This window comes from Fringilla coelebs (genome assembly GCF_963513975.1).
Source record: "Fringilla coelebs genome assembly, chromosome: 5".
In the NCBI taxonomy this organism is placed as follows: domain Eukaryota; kingdom Metazoa; phylum Chordata; class Aves; order Passeriformes; family Fringillidae; genus Fringilla; species Fringilla coelebs.
The window spans coordinates 38,775,163-38,797,143 of NC_140033.1; the positions used below are offsets into that span (position 1 = coordinate 38,775,163).

The 21,981-nt window shown below is 37.9% G+C and overlaps 1 protein-coding gene across 7 annotated transcripts in view; it reads right to left on the bottom strand.

Moving 5' to 3' along the window:
- PPP1R12A (protein phosphatase 1 regulatory subunit 12A) overlaps window positions 1-21,981 on the bottom strand; it is a gene marked incomplete at its 3' end in the record, with an annotated part of 112,125 nt that overhangs the window by 66,083 nt on the left and 24,061 nt on the right. For all 7 annotated transcript variants that reach the window (XM_084206740.1, XM_084206742.1, XM_084206741.1 and 4 more), the window contains exon 2: window positions 1,832-1,962. In XM_084206740.1, the coding sequence (XP_084062866.1) occupies window positions 1,832-1,962 (131 nt within the window). The remainder of the gene's footprint in view (window positions 1-1,831; window positions 1,963-21,981) is intronic.

Consider the following 21,981-nt stretch of genomic DNA (forward strand, 5'->3'; position numbering starts at 1 on the left):
TCATAGGGTTTCTGTTCCCAGCCTTTCCTCACCAGCCTTGCTGCCTTCCTCTGGATGCGCTCAAGCATCTCAACTGAGGGGCCAAGAACTGGACACAGCACTCAGTTTTGCTTCAGCTGCAAACTGTGGTTTCTAGAATTCATTTTTGTAACTTATTTGAAGATGAGATTGTGGAGAAGCAGTCTGAAGAAGATCTAAACTCTATGGACATCAACAGATATAAATACTGCTTCATTCACATCAGGTTCCCCTTCTCAGCTGTATATGGAAATTTGTTTCAACAGCTTATCTTCAAAACTCCATGTACCTTAGAAACACTGCTCTTCCAACATCTTAAATTCTCACATCCCAAAGGACTACAGTTCAATAACCCCATTTCTCTAAAGGCTTTCTATAGAAAATATGCAGATAGGTTCTGCTCCAATCTGAGAGAATAAGAATCAGATAGATCTCAGATTTTCAAGTCAATAGTGAAAAACTGCTCAGTGGACATGGGACATTGCTCACTCTTTCCTAAACAACTGCCTTATGTTTGGCTGCAATGCCAAATCAAGATCACTTAACTAAACTTTTTCCTATTGTGGAATAAAGGCAGGTGTTTTACCTCCACTAAACTGTAGAAAGGCCTATATTATCTCAATTTGCAGGGAAACTCTTGTCATAGTATAATAAGAAGTAAATACTTCCAGTACTCATGCAAGGGGGATGACAGCATCAAACATCTACATACTTAGAAATGCAGATTACAAAGTTAGTGGTCACACAGTGCCCCAGGTATACTAAGGATATACAAAGCATGTCACTGTGTAAACACCTCAAAAAAAAAAAAAAAATCCAGGCAGAATGATATACTAGAGCCCCCAGAATTTTTCACTTCTCTCAAGACTGCAGCAAGCAAAACTCTAAAACTCACAGAACAAACTCACAATTTTCATTCTTCACCACTGCAATTAGTGTATCATTACATGATAAAATACTACTTTCTATTTTATTCAAATCTTACACTGGATCAGATGTCACAATGAGTTTGGTAAAATGAATGAATTTTGTGTTTACCTGAAGGGTTTTAAAAAAGACTTCATTAACTGCTTAACTGCAACAACAGTGTGCTGAACAACATATGCCACACATTTTCTCAAAAGAACAGTAATTTCAGGCTCAAAGAGATAACCTCTCAAAAACTTTGATTTTAGCACACCTTCAGTGGCCCTCAACAGACTTCAAAAATAACAAAACCACTCCTGGAATTCAGTAGTGAGTAAACTTTAACTAATACTGAAATGGGCATCCAGCTTTTACTGTAGGCTTTTGCTCCACAGCCAAAAGAACTAGCCAATTGTTCTATACCACAGCTGAAAAACAAACATTTCAAGACTGCAAATACAACTGTAAAACTTATCTCCTATACATAGACTTATCCCAGGATAATGTTTCAGACTATTAATAAATATAATTTGGAACATTGTCCCTGTGCCTTCCCCCAGAAAGTCTTTCTACCGAAAAAAACCAAAAAAAACCAAAACAAAAAACAAACAAACAAAAAATCCAACAACAACAACAACAACAAAGAAACAATCTGACAGTCATAAGCAGCCTTATGTTTGCAACTACCTAATATGCAATGTAAAAAACCTAGAAAGAGAAAGTGCAACACACAAAGTTATAGAGGTAGCACACTTCACAATCAACACACAATATCAAAGCATTCTTCCTCACTACACATCCCAGAGGCAACTAAAACCACAACTTATGAATACCATCTACTTCTATTGTCACTCTAGCAATGTATTAGCAAAATACATGGATTTTAAAAAAGAGGAAAAAGTCTTACTCTGCTATATCAAGATATCCACAGGAAGCAGCTGCATGTAGAGGTATCCAGCCTTCATTATCTGGTTGATTAATATTTGCTCCATTTTCCACCAGAAATTTCACCATATCTACGTTATCATCTATACAAGCCTACAAAGAAAGAAAGAGTTAAGGAGTAAGTTCATATCAAAGCTGTTCTACAATACTGAGCATCTTTAAGCAAAATCTTCAGGAGAAAACGTTAAGTATTTTCAGTTCCGATGAGGAAGTATGATTTCTCTGTTGGGATCTGAGAGCAAGACAGGAAGAATGTGAGAGATAAAACAGAAGGTGCTCCAGATTTATAAAACTTTTTAAATAAATGAGTTTAAACAGTTTAAAAAAGCAAAAAAAATATTATTTTCTCAGGTAAATGCATTCTGGTTTTCTGAGAAGCCCTTTACAATCCCCACCGAAGCCTTATTCTCCAGTATAAAGTGATTCCTCAGGTCCTCACTTCATCCCAGGCCCAGCTCAGCCACTTGAGTGGACATTAAAATTGAATAAACCGCTACACCATGAAGGAGAATTGTGACTAAGAGATAGGAAAGGATTTTGAAAATAATACCATAATGCAGATGAAGCTATGGAGTATGATGGGGATGCTACACAGTATTTCAACATCCCCCTACTGTTTTCTACTGCAGTATATTCTATACCACCATAAATCTTTTAACAGTCTATTAATCACTCCTGTTTATAAACTTATTTGAGTATCATGTTGGCAATTGCAAAAATATTATCTGCCCACATCTCTTAATTACCAAGCAAACAGTGTTGCTCAGATGCAGAACTACTGCCATTCTCCAGACCTCCATCTTGACTGACTCCTGTTTTGCCTTTCTTCTCTGTGTTCGAGTCAGGGTGCTTTTCTCACAGGGTGCTTGGTGAGTTTTCTTGCCAACTTCTATCCTGCTGCCCTTAAAAGGGCAGAGCAACTGAGAGAAAAGTCCCTCTGCATTTCAGGGCAGCAAGAACTCCAAGCAGCTAGACCCCACAAGACTGGTATTAATTTTTCAGCTTAATAAATCAACAATACTACATAGCCACATGGCTGAAATGAGAACCTCTACTCTTGGGCTCCTAAATCCTGCCAGGGAATTACGCCTCTAATGAAATGCAATTAAGGTATAAATTTTACTTTTCAGAAAAATCCCCAAAATTACATAATGTTTTACTATAGAAAGAAAACAAGTCAGATATCCCTATTTAAGCAATTGCGTGCTCTAAAATGAATCCTGAAGCTTTCCTCCATTCTGAAATGCTGAGGCAACAGCTACACCATGAGGAGAATGCTGCTGCCTAGTGTAACCAGCCAAACAAAACCAGCCACAAATTATCCTTCTTTAACTCCATTTGCTTTAGTTAGGTACAGCCAGACTGCAACTAGACTGCAGTACACTGCTTGCATTATGTTTTTCAGTTAAAAACAAAACCCCATTCTTGAATGAAACCTTCCCTACCTTTTCAGGTATTCTTGAAAATTGACCTGAAAACCTTTTAGTCACATCCATCCATCCATAAAATTATTTCTTAACATACTCCAACAATAAAGACTACAAGTTTGTCAAACATACTTGTCTTCAATTTCTCTCACTTATCAACAGTGTACAATGATTATACACTTAAAACAAGCTCTGAAAGAAGAGAATCACCTCTTTTTGTAAGACATTTTATAACCTAGTGAAAAAGAATCCAAACACAAGACATGGTTAATCAGTTTAGGAGGAAAACAAATTTGAGAAACTCAGATGTTTACACTTAACAGAAATATCAACTATAGCCATATATCCAGTTTTTCTGGATATTCAATTTGTCCAACCACTGATATTCTACATCTATAATAATATTCACCACATAATTATAAGGAAAAATAAATGTATATCAGAAACATTTTTTAAACACAGGTATTTGAATAGTAAATTTAAATATGCTGCATGCTTATCTTAAAATTCCCAAAAATTCATTATCTGTTAAAAAAAGCTATCTCAAAACTGATTAGTGCTATTAACCAAAAAACCCAAAAAACAACCAACCAACCAAACAAAAAAACTCGCCAAAAAACAAAAATCCAACCATCTGGTTGTGACACAAACCGACAATCTTTGTCTATTTTTCAAATACACATGAGAAAACCTGGCAAGACATACTCATAAAAGTGCTGTTGCTAAGTGAATCAATGTGCAGCACATTAAAAGACATATGACTAAGTGGCTAAAAATATTTGACCAAATTTGGGCAGTTTATTGTGCCATACATGGCAAGAATCAGGAGAGCTCAAATACACTTTTCAGGTATTATGAGAAACTGCACATTCATAACAACCAAAAATATTTTATTAAAAACTTGCTGTTGTCTCCAAAAAGGTAATACCTATCTTAAGTCTAATACAACAAATTGCAATTGATTCTATTGCTGAAAAACATGAATCTACTGCATCCTATGTCTCCACGTCCCCTTTTTCTTAACAGAACTACAGGCAGGTGTTAGATAGATCCTATCACTCTTAGCACTTTCCATAGGAAAGGCACTTCTCACTATCATCAGGTACCTTAAGACAGAAAGCCAAGAAAAAAATGTTATAAAAGAAATTTTATCTAAATGTTTTTCCATTTCTACTGCACTGCTCACTTCTAAAAGCAGTATTTATCGAGTGTCAGAAGTGCCTCTATTGTTAAAGACTGACATCTCAACCACAAAAGGAAAGCTTGTCAGAGCAGCATGATAAACTTAAAGCAGTAGCCTCTGAACAGACTGCCCTTCTAGACCTCAGCCTGCAAGTTATTACAAAGGAAAAAGCAACGTACAAGCAAGATGTAAGTAACTAGAGTTCCACTGATGCTGCAGTAACTCAGAAAGATAAATTCTCACTATTATTTCTGTCCCAGAATCTGAACAGAGGACACAGACAGCTGTAGGTCTTCCTTCTGCACATCTCTTACAGCCCTTCCAAGATTCATCTCAGTTCTTTGCAGTCATCTGCCCTTATCCCCAATCTCTCCCTCCATGCCCCACAGCTCCCACCTAAGGCATCAGTTACCACTTAGTGAAACCACAGGCCATCCTGAAGCTCTTTCCAAGCGCTTGCAAAACACATCTGCACAGCACATACACCAGCCAGCTCCTAGGGCAAGCAGAACACGGGAGCTCACACGTAAGATGCCCTTCATCCCATGAATTGCTTTCTCTCCCTCAACCCCAGCCTCGCCAACTGGCAGAGAGGCATTTCCACATGAAGCACTCATTACCCTGCCACATTTGACCTAAGTTAGCAAATGGGCCTCAAACAGAACGGCAGCTGCCAGTGCAATCATATAAAACTTGTTTCCTTTGAGAACCAATTTGGAAATTTAGCTAATCAGTCATAAAGTCAAAGTAAAGTTGAGAATACAAAGTCTGGTTACCTTTTCTGATAAGAAAAAGGAAGTACACTGAAGTCCAGAAAAAAACCCCACTTTCCATTTATTCAACAACCTGAAACCTGGACTGCAAAGACCAGCAAAGATCAACAGCACCTGGCTCCCACACAGACCAGTCCTAGGTAGGTCTAGCTTGCGCTGGAAACAACATTTTAATCTTTTCCCATAAATACCCAGAAGGGGATAACCAGATACCTGCTGAACATGCTAGACTTTAAACTGTTTGCCATGACTTTGTATTTCAGTGCGAGTGGCAGGTGATATAGCTGGCTCTTGATACTACGCGTTAAGAACGTAGGTGATGGGGAAACAGAACTTAGTCGGTAGCCTTAAAAAGAGGCAATTTTAAAAGAAACATCAAAATGCTTGGTTCTTCAGGGAGTAAGCACCCAAAGAATTCAGCAGACAGCACACTTCCCCAAAAGACAGGAAAAACAAACCTATAATTATTATGAAAAAATCAGAAATCTTGTAGGGAAAGCCTATCAGTCTGTTAGACCACTGTCCCATATACATGAAGCAGGGCCATACACCATCCACCTTACATGGGGCTATGATTTTTACTGATTTTCATTAATGTTAACATCTAAACAGGTAACACCATCTAATTTAGGCATTCAGACATTACACTTATTTTTAAAAGTTTTGGTAAATTCGTCTCCATTCTCCACAGAGAGATTAAAACCTACCCTTTTACTGATTAGATCAGTATTCTGATCTATTCCATAAATTATTTTTCATCTATTATGAAAACAAACATGTTTTTTGTTTGACACCTCCGCCATCACATTTTATTTTTTCCTTTTTTACTCTTGGTACAGAAAAGAGTCAAAAATATGAACACAGAAGAACATATTAAAGGGATAAAACAAGTCCAACAGCCATTCTGAATGGCCATGTGAATACTGGAAACAGGAAAAAGACCTCACACAGTGGGTCTGGAGTATAGTTTGTCCCCTCTTTCAATTTTTCCAGTGAAGTAATTCCAGTGGGTCCAAGAGGACTTAGCAGGACATGAACATCTGTGCTAATGTACTCAAGAATCAAATTAAAGCAGCAGAGCTGGTTAAAAGTGGTTCCTGTTCTCTTTACCTTGGGTTGCTTGTTCCTCTGCCATCACATACCATACTCCCTTACAGCTATGCTGACACATTGTGCTAAACTGAATCAGAAAGGTAATTAGAATTTAAAATGAAATAAAGAAGAAATAAAAGTACTCTTATCTTTATCTGTTCAAAGCAGAATTATTTGCTTTGATTATATTAAAATGGGTTTTGTATTCAGAGAAGCAGCATTGTTCCGAAATTCATTTTTATGTCCTAATTCTACTATCAAAGAAACAAAATTTAGTTTCACTCTGAATTTTCACCCATTATAAAGCCTGTGTTAAAGCTTTTAGTTTCAAACTGACACTTTTTGAAATACATATTTCTGAATTAGCAACTGCTTCTACCACTGGTACTCTTAAATTTACAACACATTTAAGCCTAGTTTCTTGTTTTTAAGTATTTCATAGAATCATAAAATATTTTGGGTTGGAAGAGACTCATCTAGTTCCAAATGCCTGTCTTGGGCAGGAACATCAGGTTGCTGAGATTCCCATCCAACCTGGCCTTGCACAGCCTTCCTACAGAAATCACATTACTCGCTCTGTTTATCTCACTGTCCTCCCTCCCTCCCTTGCAGAGCAGTTTCAACTGAAACTGAGACAGGAAGAGAGACTGAAGAGAACTAAATTCACCAGTTGTCAGGAAAAGGTGGTTAACCATGAATCCTCTGAAATAAGAGCGCCACAGAGCAGTTCACAGTGTGAACTCAACAATTACTGCTCCTACCCAAGTCCTTGTGCTGACCTCCCATGAGCATAGCACCACAAGATAATCCCGACAGTTGGAACACTGGTCTCACTCTGCAATGATTTTTGCCCTCATGAGGAAAGGTTTTCTTAGGAGAGAGGACATTATAGTTCACTAATCACATCTTCTGTTCATCTTCACTGACACTGGGAAAAAAAGGATAAGTTTGCATAATGCAATTTTTAGAGGTTTTCTTCTGTCAATAAACCACTAATGCAGAAGGTCTAAAAATAAATTTGGTCAAAAGAACCAAACCAGGTTTGAGCAATGCTTTCCACTTTTCAATAACTTACATATTTATGCTGCACATTAATTAACAATGAAGTAGCAACAAATGAAGTGGCAGTAAGGTGTATGAAATGAAACATGAGCCTTATCTAACTTTTCAAGTTACAGAGTCAAAGTAATCTGGGAGTTACTGCCATGTTTCATTTCATACTAGAACAACAGAGGAATATTTTTTTGCACCTAAAGTATAACATCTTAAAGTTCTAATATTTGTAATGACTACATCCTAAGACTCACTGAATATTCTGGAACACTTTCAGGATGAAAGGCAATACGAATGACCAACAAATGAGGTTATGAAATATTAGTGATTACTACACTTATTTACCATTCAAGCAATCACTATAAAGCAGGTATTTTACATTTGCCAAGTATTCTGTTTAATACAATACATATAGAGTGAAGAGGCTGCTGTTGATGTTCATGTTTATGTTAAGAAACAGAAGAGTTTTGGTGTTGTAACAGTACTTCAGGCATTAATCTAGTATTACAGATGACAAATGTTGCTCAATTATGAAATTAAATGTTCATTCAGCCAACCCACAAGTCACAGCTTCTATTTTTCACTGAGCTGGTACTCGATACCTTGCCTACTGACAAAATCTAGCTTTAGGATTTAATATTTTACTTTATTAAGCATGCTTTCTAGTAAAAATGGTATGGTTTACAATGAAAACTTCCTTGCTAAACTAGTAATATTACCCTTTTGCTAGACTAGTGTTACTTTGTTTAGATTGCCTGTAAATATTGTGAGTATGATACACTTGTGTGCTGTTTTTTGATAAGAACGGCCTACTATTTAAAATCCTGGAGAACTGACCCATAAGAAATAGTTAAAATTATTATTACTTTATCCAATAATTCAAACTACCAAAGTATTTCAAGAGAATCTCATGGCTTCTGCAAGTTACAGCAAATTCTTCTCCAGAGAAATTTCTTGGAAACACTTCATTTTTAAGCACAGAAAATGAGAATCATTTTAGACATCTGCAAAAGCAGGTGAGAAAGACACTTTCTCCTAAGGAAAAACCACTACTTGAAGATGATGCAACATTTCATGTCCATTCAAGTCTCATTCATGGGGAAGTCATGCAGAGGCTATTGAAACTGAGCACCCATTAACTCTCGTTACTTAATTCAAATCCTGCAGAACTGTCAAACATTGACAAAAATAGACAAATCATTCCAGAACTCAAACCTCTCTAGCTATTATTTCCACTTTATGTAAACAACTTGTCTAAGTTTTCTAAGATATACATGAATATATCTCAACAAAAGTTCACTTAAGATTTTCTTTCAGCTCCAAGATAAAACCAGGAGCTACATGAAGTCAGTAAATGTTCAGCTCAAATATGCCGTAAGAGCATAAATTTACATCCTACAATTCTGTCTTGTTTTCTTTGCTACACTGAATTACTAATTTAATTACATGCCTTTAAGCTTTGCTAGTTTGTAACTTATAGTTAAGGCTGCAAGTTTAATTATGGGCACAATTAATGAAATATACTAAAATCTATTGCTGCTGAGACTGATATAATCTACATGTTAAAAAAACTGATCTCATAGGGATTTTCCACTATTTAAATCCTAATGAATGCTTCATCATAGATCTTAATCAGGACTGCAATAGGACACCTATATTTGAGTGGTTTCAGAGTGTTTCAAATAGAGATAGAATTATTTTTGCCCTCTAACCTCCTGGCAGATAAGGAGAGGAGGAGAGTTGGCTGCTGCAATGTTATTTACTCTAACCAGAGATGTTACCCTTAGTGTTACCAATCCCAGTAATGGATCAAGACTCATTCTGACAGACATTATCTGGACAAAACAACTCACTCTAATGCCTGCTCCTGATCTTGCTGAAATAATACCAACTATTTCAGGCTATCTAGTATTACATGCAAATGTGCTTCAAAATAAATATTGCTTTTCATTTTTAGCTCTGTGAAAATCTATTTTCAGGAACACTTGAAATTCCCACACCAGAACTTATCTCTTAATTAAAACCACTGTACTAAATATGCAGTATTAAACTTTAATGGTATTCATCTACTGCAATGAGAAGGAAAATCTCAAGACAACCTGCCAAAAACATCTGCCTAAACCCCTCAAATAATCCTTGGAAAATGAGACGTCATGGAAAAAAATTATTTTGGAAGAGATCAAACCAAATGGCATTGAAAGACTAAGTTACTGATGCTGGTGCAGCTCTATTTGCCTGAGTGGCCTTTTTTTGTCCTGGCTCAACACATTGACAAATCTGGTGAAGAGACTGGACTCTACAAAGCAATCTCTGCTCTGAAGTTCACACAAATGAGGCTTTTTCTTAAACTTGTGGTATTAAGGGCCTGAGAAACAACTTCTGCTTTTCCTTCGGATTTCTTTCAATTTAAAAAGAGCACTAGTACTTTTTGTGGAGCTTGCTTATAAATGTACTTTCAGGTTTCTTAGGCAGCTTTTTAACCATATGCCAAGTGAAAAAACAGGAGTTTACCAGGCAAAATGGAGAAATGAAGATCTGACTGACACCATGATATTACAGCTGGTACAATGTGCAAACTCACAAGATGTCTTGAACCCTGAAGGCTTAGACAGGTAAGTATGTATAAATTACATATGGCAGATCCTCATTTTAGCTACATGTTTCTGAAACCTACCAAAAATCAGTGAATGTGGGAGTTGCATCCAGAACGGAATTTCAAGCTCGTTTGCTTCACAAAAGGCTTTCTCTTTTTTTGGCCTCTGCCTTCGCAGCTTGCTTCATGAGGCAATTTCAACAGATCAGAGAATCACAGAATGGGTCAGGTGGGAAGAGACCACAGTGGGTCATCCAGCCTAACCCCCCTCAAGTAGGGTCATCCTAAGAGCACATGGCACAGGATTGTGTCCAGACAGTTCTCAAGCATCTCCAGTGAGGGAGACTCCACAGCCTCTCTGTTTCAGGGCACAGTAAAGAAGTTCTTCCTCATACTTCAGTGGAACTTCCTGTGCATCAGTTTCTGCCCATTGCCTCTTGTCCTCAGTGCTTGGCACCACTGAGAAGAACACATCTGGAAACATCTTCTGACATGCTCCCTTCAGATACTGATAGACAGTCATCAGGTCTCAGGTTCAGGAGTAAATAAAACTGGCATACTGTAAAAATAGAGTGCCATTATACAGTTATGTTTTCATTAAGCATTTATTGCTACAACTTTGGCAGATAGCAATTAGTTTTCATAGTCACACAATGTGTAGATATTACATTTGAGAAAGAGAAAGCAATGTCATATAGGATGCACACTTTTGTCCCAGTCAAATGAAACAGTAGCCAATTGCATTTCAAATAGGGTTTTTTTTTTCCATGAGTGAACATAACCTTCTTTTAGCATATGGGTGACTAATCAAGTTCTTGAGCCAAAGTAGCTTTTCAATTTAAAATACTTAACCTCCTGATATCCCCTAATGCACTTTCTTAACCAACATAATCTAGCAAAACAAAAAAGCATCAAGAAAACTTTGTAGGGGAACCTCCTTACATAAACAAATAGGTTTTTTAATTTCTGTGTTCCTTCTATTTAATTTAAACAACATGTGCCAAGTTTTCTTTTTTTCCTCTGCTTCTGACTATCACCTCTATATAGTTCTGAGCTCTTCAGAGTGGAAGAGTGCACTGCCTTGGAAGAAAGCAAACCTAACCACATCTATCAGCTTTCCTCTGTGAACTCATAGGCTATGTTTGTATTCTAGTCATCAGCTGACGTTTAATCTTCTGTATTAGTAGGATCTAGGGGAAGTGTTCCCTGTTTTCTAATTTTAGCTAAGTGAAGTGGCAGAACTGAGTAATAAAAGTAATAACATTGAATTTAAGAAAAACAGTAATAACCCTTCACACCATTAAGGGGGAAAAATTTACATGCTCATAGAGCATCCCAGAGTACTCAAGACAGACTTTCTGTGTGCTGACTTTCCTACTACACATTACTGCTGACAATAAAAAGGACCTTTAACAGAAAAAAACCCACGATTACAGGTACAAAAAGGCAGTGAGACACTCATTCAATTAGCACTTTTGAATTAGCATTCAATTGCCATGTGTGGTTTTCTTCTTAGCATTATACAGTATATTAGTAGTAGAAGCAGATACAGTAAGCTGATAAGGCTGGTATCAGTCAGGGCTCTTTTACTCCCTAAGCAGGGGAATCCATGCAAATAAATTACTAATTTGTATAACTAATTTACCATAGAATAAAAAAGTACATGTGAAATATGAATAATATTTCAGTTAGATTTATATGCATTTTACATGTAAAAAGTGAGTATCATCAAATTGAATGAAAAAATTCATACATGGATAGAACAGAAAATAAAATGACAAGTAACACTGGCATTTCAAATTTCTTAAACATTAATCAGATAATCTTAAATATAATAAATATATTTATTTATCAAACCTGCATTCTGTGGACAAAGCCACTTTAAAAAGATTAGACTACATATACACATGGAAACTAATTGTTTTTCAATTTTCCATTTTTAAGGAAAGAATATCTTGCCCCTGCTACTTTCTGTTCCTAGACTGGGAAAAGAAAAGCTATTATTCTCTCATGTAAATCCTAGAAAATTCTTCAATTTGTGATCAAATTTATGATTCATTGAACTGACTAGATAAATTGGAAATTTCAGCTTTTCAAAAATGCTACTAAGTCTTGAAGCTGACTTAGGTTGCAAATCAGCAGGTTCAGGATAAAAGTAAAGTATTCTGACAGGCTCACCAAAACTTTAGCAGAAAACCAAGGTTCTTCTAAAAACACCCAATTAAACAGAATTTTAGTGAAATTACCCAAAAGCAAATTAGCCAAACTTGTTAAAGTAAATATCAAACAGCTTCTTTTCTCAAAACTGTATTTTTAATATTGATTTTGTCTATTCAGATGGGAAGAAGGTGAGAAACCTGCAGCTTCCAGTCCTGCAACCCTACAGGTGTCAGACAACACCTCTGCCATGTGTATCAGCAGTAACACCTCAATGCTCCTCAGGGCAGGCCTTGCTCTGAGGCAGGCCAACACAGAAGTGTTGAGAAACCTCCAGAATAATCCTGTAGCACAGTGTGTTTTACACATAACAGTGACGTCCATGCATTTTAACCTAATTTTTCAACAAAAAGACCCCAAACCCAGGAAGCAGCTCTCCAATTTTCTCCAATGGCTGTGGAACACACATATACACATAACTTCATTTTACAATCACTCATTTAATTTCTGCTTTCAGAAATATATTCAGAACAAAACCAGAAGAAACTGGAACCTGGTTTGCTTTCTGTTCTATTTTAAGTTTGAAGGAATTACTCAGGGGAGTGCATAAGGTATAGACAATGCTAAAAGATTCGGTGTCAGGTAATTTCCATATATATTCTCATATTCCACATTGTAGGAACACAGAGCATCATTTGGAAGAACCAGTCCAAAGCCTTTTTTCTTATTTAATCTGCACAAAAAATGTCCCTGGGATCTCCAAAAGGTAAGGTACTTGCAACAGACAAAGGTCACCAAGACTAAAATTCCCTGCAAGTATAAGACGAACGACATCAGGACATACCTAAAGCCAAAATTCAAGTCAGCCAAGTCACTTAAAGAAACCTTTGGAAGTTAAAAAAAGAGTGCTTTCATGGTGTCCCATTGCTAAGCAATCTTCTAAAATAATTTGTATGCATGCTTCAGAATATTTAACTAAATTGTTTGTTCAAACAAATAGTGAGATAATAATCAAACACACCACAAGCCTCCGTCAATTATAAAGAATAAAAAGAAATCTTCAAGACCAAACTCCGTCTCTCTCAAAGGCCAGCTATGCAGCTGTTCATCTGTGCAGACATAGTTTGCAACTTCTAAAAAAGGCGTTTTTGCCACAGTGTAACTTAACACCGTCTTCAATAGGCTCACTACATTGCGAACTTGCTGAGCAAACCCTCACTGGCTGGAGGGAAGATGCCCTCCCATGTGGGTGCTTCCTCTGCCCCAGCAGCAGCCTCCGTCCCACCTCCAACAACTGTCTTTTGATTGTATCCTAATTTTTCACTAGCACAAGAAAACAGCCGTAAGTACTTCCTAACAGGGACAGCCATCTAGGATTTCTCTTGAGCCACAAAATTAACAACATCCACTTTGGAACCCTCTCTCTCCCAAAAGAGCACAACAGAAGTTCCAGCTTTGACATCGGATTCCCTCTGGTCTATATAAACAGGAAATTCTTTGGTACAGTTGTCCTATTAGAAACTCATTATGACAGATTAACAAAGAAACTGCAAGTAATCACAAGTTCCTAAGAAACCATTTACATCCCAATTACAGTGAAAAATGGTCAGGAAGACAACAGCCAAAAAGTAAAGTAATCTGAGCTTATTTAGACCCACCCCCAACAGTATGTATCACTAAATATACACAATACATGGCATTTTAAAAGAACCAATTTTCAAGTGTTTTTTTTTAATCCTCAGAATGGGTATCACATGGATCAGAAGCCATTTCCTAAAAGGCAATTTTATAAGGAAGTTACAGTAGTAAAGAAATAAAGCAAAATTATAGCAGCAATTAAAAGGTAATTTTTCACATAGCATAAACTTACAGTAACAGAGCAGAGATTTTGAAAGAAAAGTTAAAAACATCAATAAAAAACACAGCTGTCAGGGGCAGGAATACTAAAGCATTTTTTAGATATGTTAAGAATGGGAAAAAACCCCACAAACAGTATACAGGGCATAAATAAATAAATAAATATAGAAAATTGATCAACAAATACTTTTATTTTGTGTTTTGAAAGAATCAGAAAGTTTTGTCTTGCATAATGAGGCTGATATACCTTCTATTCTACTAGTAATAAGGAAGACTTAAAACCCCATGGAACACTATTTTAAGTTAGTAGATCTTGTGTGCTTGGGTAGCTCCCTCGCCACTATTCAAGAACTAATGCAGCTTCAAGTTTGCCAATGTTTGTCTTCTAAACAGATTGTGAAATACCTGGAAAACAGCAGAGGACTGATAACACCGTACCAGCACTCCAAAGCAGCAACAGAAATGCCTGAATGCGTTACCGTGTCAGCCATAATGGATAAAATAAATTAAAAAAATTAACAAACAAACAAAAAATACTCCATGTGAAAGATTCTAAGATAACTGAGGTTCATTAGGCTTATCAGCCGGAAGGCAATACCATATCAACACAGTTACACTGTCCCAAAAGCTTTGCTTAGCTTCACGAACAGCACTACTGCTTTTTTTGCACCATGGAGCCAGACCTGATCAACACGGAATGCAGCTGACACTCACTCCTACGATCTGGGGCAGTAGCAGTTTTGAAACAACACAGGTCCAACGAGGCTTTTTAAGACTGCAGCCTTGCCAGATGAAAGCTTACCCCACTCAAAACAACTGTTCATAGATGTTCATGAAAGCTTACCAGCAGAGACACCTTCAGTGCAGAGCCTGAAGAGGCTTCCTCAGGAGAGGACACCTTGAAGCATGTCTCCCCAAACCTGAGTTACAACACATTTCTCTTTTTTTGGTCACAGTATGCACTCACCATATGAAGTATCACATTAACTCTGATGTGTGCTGTTTTGGCACACAATGCATGAAAACCCAGCATAAAATGAGTATTTTTGAGAAGCGGTTCTCTACACTGCATCTGCAACCAGAGTTAATGTTGTTCTCTTCATGGCATTAGAAAGCAAACCAGACTCTGATACAGAGTCTCTGATATTTACTCTGATACAGAGGTCAAGAATGATATATGCTAACTTTTCATCACTATATTAGAAGCACTGGTATACTAAAAATGTTATACTTTTTTGTCAGTATATTTCAAAAGCAGCTTCTTTTTCTTCAAACTGCTGTGTGTACTGCAGCACCAACACCATCTCAAGCCTTATTCTGGAGGATTTGCTTGCATGCTCTGATCCAGGCTGTACCACCTTCACCACTGCCACCAAACACGTAACACAGCAGATCTGCAGCATTTCACATGGCAAGACTTTATGACTCTCCAAGTCACAGCTCTGGTCATGCCTATTCTATGTGGCACAACTTGCACTGCCTCAAGAAAGAGGCCATGCCTGCTATCCCCTAAGGGTCTAGAAATTCTAGGGAAGAGCTTACAGACAGGGCAAGGATACAGCTGTATATTCCCCATCCTCTACACAGCCTTTGATCTTCACAAATCAAGTTATCTCTCTGTCTAGAGGCAAACCTATAAACTAGTAAATGCTGAATTTTCTAGCCCTTGCTAACCTTCTTAAGAGCAATTTAATCCATGCAAGCAAGCAAGATAAAAATACTGTAACTAGATGAGCAACTGTCACCCACAGCATATACGCCAAAATCAGCGCGGCAAAATCATGGTGTCCTCTGCACTTTTGTCAGAGAACAAGGAATTCAGACACATACTGCAACAGTTCACCTCTAGCTTCTCAGTCCTGCATGCCAAATTTTGCAAGCTCAGAAATGAGTTCCAAGGAAAAAAGGCACAAAAACTTGCTAATGATGTATTTTTTTCACTGTCTTTAGTTGCACACAGTACATCTTTTAAGAGATAATGGAGAAAATACCTTTGGTAAAAGTTCTTGAATGCTGATAAAAACAGACACTTTAAGAAAGCATTTAAAGTCAGGTTTTATGATCTTTTCCTGCTACACTTGATTTTAGGCGGTTACACAAAAACCATATCCCAGTTGATAGCAATTAAACCCTCATCTGAACATTCTGCTTTAGAATCTATGACATTCAGATGACAAAAACATTTCAAAGTACTTATAAACACCATCCCTATCCAATAATTTGCCTATGTTTCAAGATGACTTTTAAGCAATAATCTGTTCCCTGCAGGAGGTAGTGTTATAAAACCAGAAAACCCTAATTCCTTTCAGCTAACATACTCTAATCATAATCACTCAGGGCATGATTCTACACGAGCTCACTGTTGACAAACAGGGAGGTCCCAGTCTCCCTCCTCATTCTCAACTGCACACTCCCAAAAGCATTTGTCAGACTCTCCATTAGCCAATTCACTAACTAGCAAGGCAGAAACAACCTTTTCTTCCTCCCCACCCACTGAAACAAACAAAAAAGGAGGAGGGAAAGAAAACAGCATGGTGGGAGGAAGAGCACACCCTTTCAAGGCAGCAAAGTAGGGTACTGCCTCAGTTGCACCTGGAGCTGCAGCCACTTCAGAGTTTCAGTCTAAAAAGGATTCTAGAGAAAAGGATGAAAGCTTAAATTGTGAATTATGCAGTAACTAATTTGTATTGACTTCTAATTTCTGAGAAGCTGCTGACATCTTTGAATTGCATCAGGACACAAAATACACTGACTTTCTCTTTACCAGGACTGTGTCAGCTTGAAAGAAATAACAAAAGCCCAGAAGTCTGTTGTTTACCTGACCTTAGCAGTATGCATGTCATCACCAAATCAATCACAAATGTTCTAAAGTTTGCTTCTTGAACATCAGACTTCTAGCTAAAGATGATTATTATTAAAGAGCACAAAAATGAAAGCCTGGCTGAAAAGCACACTGGCTTTACTGACTGCCTTTCCCCCACAAATACCTACAAACAAATGCTAAACAAGTGAAAAAAACCAAAACCCCACAAAAAATGAAATTGCTTTAACATTATGGAGAAAGCACACACACTGCCTGAGCACGGGGAAAATCTAAGCGCTGCAGAGCTTTGTGGGTAAACACTCAGTGTCCCTGGAAGGGGAGGAGCAATAGCAAGGACAGGGGTAGGGTTTGACAGGGAAGACTTCCAACTTTTCACATTTAAGACAAATGAACAAAGGCCTGTGTCATCTTCTCTGCTATTCAATCATCCACTATTCATGCTGTAAACTGAAAGCTCCTGCAATGCAAACCGTTTTGAAAACTGGTTCTCAATTTATTTTCACAAAAGCTCTATCCATCAGGCCAGGGGCTATACTCCAAATGCCTCAGAGTACTTGGTGAGAAACTGAAACTCCACGTTGTACAGAAGAGAGAAACCCACTTCCTGACTTTCCAGAAGATGACCTTTGATGACTTGAGCTTGCTTTTCCTCCTCTACAGTGCACACCTCTACAAAAAAACTTCTGGAGGGGAAAGCAGTTCTGCCAGCATAATTTTCACTATCAAATTAGGCAAAAATGTGCTAGAGCTTTATGCTTCTCTAAGGACTCTATTGACAATAAATATTCATTTATGCACTTATAAGCAATAGTAAGGCTGAACAGCCAAATATTCCAGGCCTTGGAAATGGTTTAATTAACACTGCCTAAACCAAAGCAATTGGCCCAACAAACCTCTGACCTGTGTACAGTCCTACATGATCTCTACTTCCCTGTGGCTAAATGAACTTGTTCAATCTGTGAGATGATCAGTGTTTTTGTTATGTGCGGCTATTCAAAATTATGGTTTTTTTCTTTACACCTCAGTGTTCAGCCTGTACTACTTAAATCTTGTTCCAAATAGAGCTCATTCTCTCAGGTGCTCTTACTTGCCACTTGAAACCATTTAGGTACATAAGCAGGATTCATAAAACCTCCACCCCAAAAGTTATTGCTTTACAGATCATAAAACAAACAAAACAAACAAAAAGGTCATCATAAGTCAAATCCCCTGACTTAACTATACAAATTGAAATACCATGGAACTGAGGTTTTAGGATATCCACTACTTCACAGGGCTAAAGGAAAGCTTCCTTTGATGACACAATCACAACTGCACACAGATTTTCCTGCAGATTTCCCTCCTACCCCGCACACCATTCTCTTCTTTTCCCCCTCAGTGATAAAGCAAAAGCTTGATGAGCAACAGCATTTTTCATCAGATGTCCTGAACTATCCCAAGAGCAAATCCTCTATGAGGCCCTATAATCTAGGTATGATGACATAATGTAGTATTAAAAGGTTAATGCATGTTAAGTCCAAGTACAGATTTCATGTTAATTATCTCATATCTAATATACCAACAACTGAGTTACTTTATTTCAGTATTCCCAATATCAGTCTTTCTTTTCCACACTATCACCTAATTTTCCTCTCATTCTGACAGCCAGCCCACATCTGACAGCTTGCTTTTGCCTCCACTCTTCTGACTCACTCCTACGTCCCTACTCTATTTTTGAATCTTACAGCTTCCTCCTCTGTGCTAGTGGAGGCAAAGAGGTCACAGCGCAGATAGTACCAGCCTAAGTCTAGATGAATTTTACAAGTCCACAGCACCCTGACATCTGTACAGCTTCTATGTTCTGAATTATCATACTCAAAATTAACATAGAGGTATCACTGTATGGTACTGTAGGTTTTTTTAGGTCTTGGTATATTCTGTTGGATATCAGCTTTTCCCTGAAGCACTCTTCTGGTAAACCTGAAAATATTTGAAAAAAGGTTTTCTTCTGAAAAATTCTATCCCTGCAAAATGCTAGAATATTAAAACATAGATCCATCCAAAGCAATTTTGATTCTGGCAATCTAATTCAGTATTAAAAAAATTCCATCCTCCTTTACAGCTTCATAGCTGAAAGCAGTAAGAGAACAGACTTTGTAGAGATCCGGTCTTGGTCAAAGGGATGGACTATCTCCCAGAAAAATAATCCAACAGGCAGAACTCTTCAGCCTAGAACAAAATGACACTGATGACCATGTCACAAGACTAAAAATCAGTAATAAGAGAAATCTGTTCACCATTTCTGCTAAAACAATGAGTTCAAGTCATTACACGAAGCTAGTAGAATCTGCAACCAAAAGGCATGAAGAAACAAAAGCTGCTTTTCTGAGAGCTGACTGGAATGCTACGTATCAGCAGAAGCAAAGATGACTTATCACTGGCCTCAGTAGACTAGTCTACTCCTACTGGAGTAGACTCTCCTTTTCACACAAATCAGACACTAGAGTTCTATGATTAACTGAAAGAATGCTAAAGGCCTCAGACAGCTATACAGAGAAAAAAAACCCTCTTAACTACAATTTAAATTAATACTGTAGCATTTTTACTGATACTTCTCAGAATAGGTAAGTGATGAAGTGCTTTGTTTTTTTCTCTTTTCTGCAATAGAAAATACGTTGTGTTTTTTTAATTAGGACAACAAGTGAAGGTAACGACGTTCTTGCATTCTACAAGATTCTGTGTATTTGAATAAAGAGATATGACTAAGTTTAACAATCTAGCCTCTCATTCAGGAGGGTTTTTTAAAGCATAGGTATATAAACTACCACACAGAGAATTACAGTAAAGCTTCTGTGCATCCTCCTACTTGAGAGTAAGTACAGGGTGGTTCACCTCACTGGTGCTACTATACCCAGACACTCCTTCCAGAGGAACCTGAACCAGATCCCTCTGAAGCAATCCCTTAATATGCAAGCCTCAAAAGGTGCTTATTTAAACTCTTAGCATACAATGGGACTACAGCATTGGTAGATGGGGCAGAGCAACTGACACCATCCACCTGGACTTATGCAAATGGTTTGACACTGTCCCGCATGATATCCTTCCCTATAAACTGGAAAAACATGGATTTGATGAATGTATCACTTGGTGAATAAATAAATGATTGAATGGCTGCATGCAAGAGTTGTGGTCAATGCCTCGCTGTCCAAATGGAGACCAGTGACAAGTGGAATCCGTCAGCAGCTGGGGCAGATACTGCTCAACATCTTTGTCAGCAACACTGACAATGGGACCAAGCACACCCTCAGCACGTTCGCTGATGGCACCATGCCGTGTGATGCAGCGCCATCCAGGGGACCTGGACACACTTGAGAGATGGGCCAATGCAAACCTCATGAAGTTCAACAAAGCCAAGTGCTAGGTCCTACACCTGGGTCACAGCAATCCCAGGCACACCCACAGGGGTGGGCAAAAAAGTGATTGAGAGGAGCCCTGTGGAGAAGGACTTGGGGTTATGGTTGATGAAAACAGGAGCCATCAGTGTGTGTTCACAGCCCAGAAAGCCAACCCTGGGCTGCACCAAAAAGAGCACGACCAGCAGGCCAAGAGGGGGGATTCTCCCCCTCTACCCTGCTCTGGCTGTAACAGCTACTGGAATGATAACCAGTTTACAACAAGCTTGGGTAGAGGCACAACAGCTTACATGATAGCAAAAGTGCATTATGCATATGCAATAAAGCAGTATTATCAATATGCTACTACCCTTCATTAAATTAATTAAATGTCATATAAAGTCATTGCCACAAAAGAAATTTCTTCTCCTAGCTACACAGGCTCTTGCCACATTTTCAGTTTTAATAATTAGCTACTGTGCTACTGAAGGAGGCCAAGAAAGAGGGTATTAGAGACAAAGCTAAAGACAGCTGGGCCGTTTTTTTCCCCCGTTTTTGGATGGCTGCCTTCATTTCACTGGAACACTACAAAGCAACTTGACCATATAAGGCACTGGGATTCCCATGGAAAATGCTTACACAAATCTATCCGTGAAGTCTATTTAGTTTATATATCACACTTAAGATGAACATTGCAGTACATTTTAAAGACACTTTAGAATTAAATCTTACACATATAGCATTACTTTTGCCTTAACTGAGCTCATGCAAATAGCCTTCCACAAGAATCTACAGCTTAACATTCAACTGAATGCACTTCTTAACATAATATTAAGACCAGATCAATTTCAAAACTGCAGGGGGCATTAATAAACACAACATCCTTGATTTGGTGCAAATGAAAAGTACCAGAAAAGCCTAATTCAGGGGTCTGACAGCAAATGAATCTCACTGTCAGCCACTGGCTGCAGCCTGCATTTATCAGAGGCAGCAACTTGCTGCATGGAAAGATTATTTGTAGCCTAGATTCCAACAAGAATAACTCTAACGAGCAAGTGCTTATAAGGAGATGGTAATACACAGTCTACAGAGAAAGGACAGAGAGAACTGAAGAAAGCAACATTCTTGAACAGATAGGAGTGTAAAACAGAGAGGACTGCAGGGTTTCCACTTGAGAAGGGCAAGGGAGCTTTCAAGACAATGGAAGGAAGCATTAGTCTAGAAGATGGGGCTAGAAAGAAATAAGTATGAACTTCAAGATTAGGCATATAAATACAGGAATACAAAAAGCTGCAGTTAGAGGGATGTGCCAGCATGACAACAGTGTCTTCTTAGTTCTAGGGTTTATTTTTCAGAAGGAACCAAGCACTTAAACACTGGGAAGCAACACTTCTAACAAAGTATCAAAATTTCTAGAGAACTCTGCCATACTTTTTATACATTACCTCCCCTTAAGATTTGTATTAATCTTTTTAGATAACAATTTCACAATTGACTTTTATGAAAGGTCAATTTTGCCAATAAAATGCATCGTTTAGTCAATACTGGTTTTCGTCTTCAAACAGATATCCAAACCTCACTGTAAAACCAGACCACTGTATCTCTTGAATTAAGTAGGACATTTTGCACTTACTTTCAGTAGGACTAGAATGTAATTCTTCAATCAACACATAGCCTATTGACTCCTAAGAACAAAAAAATGTGCTTGTAGATTAACACAATCTGTACAGAACTATTCCTTCCAGTAAATGTTAGCTGCTGCCAGACCTAGCTGCCTTTTTG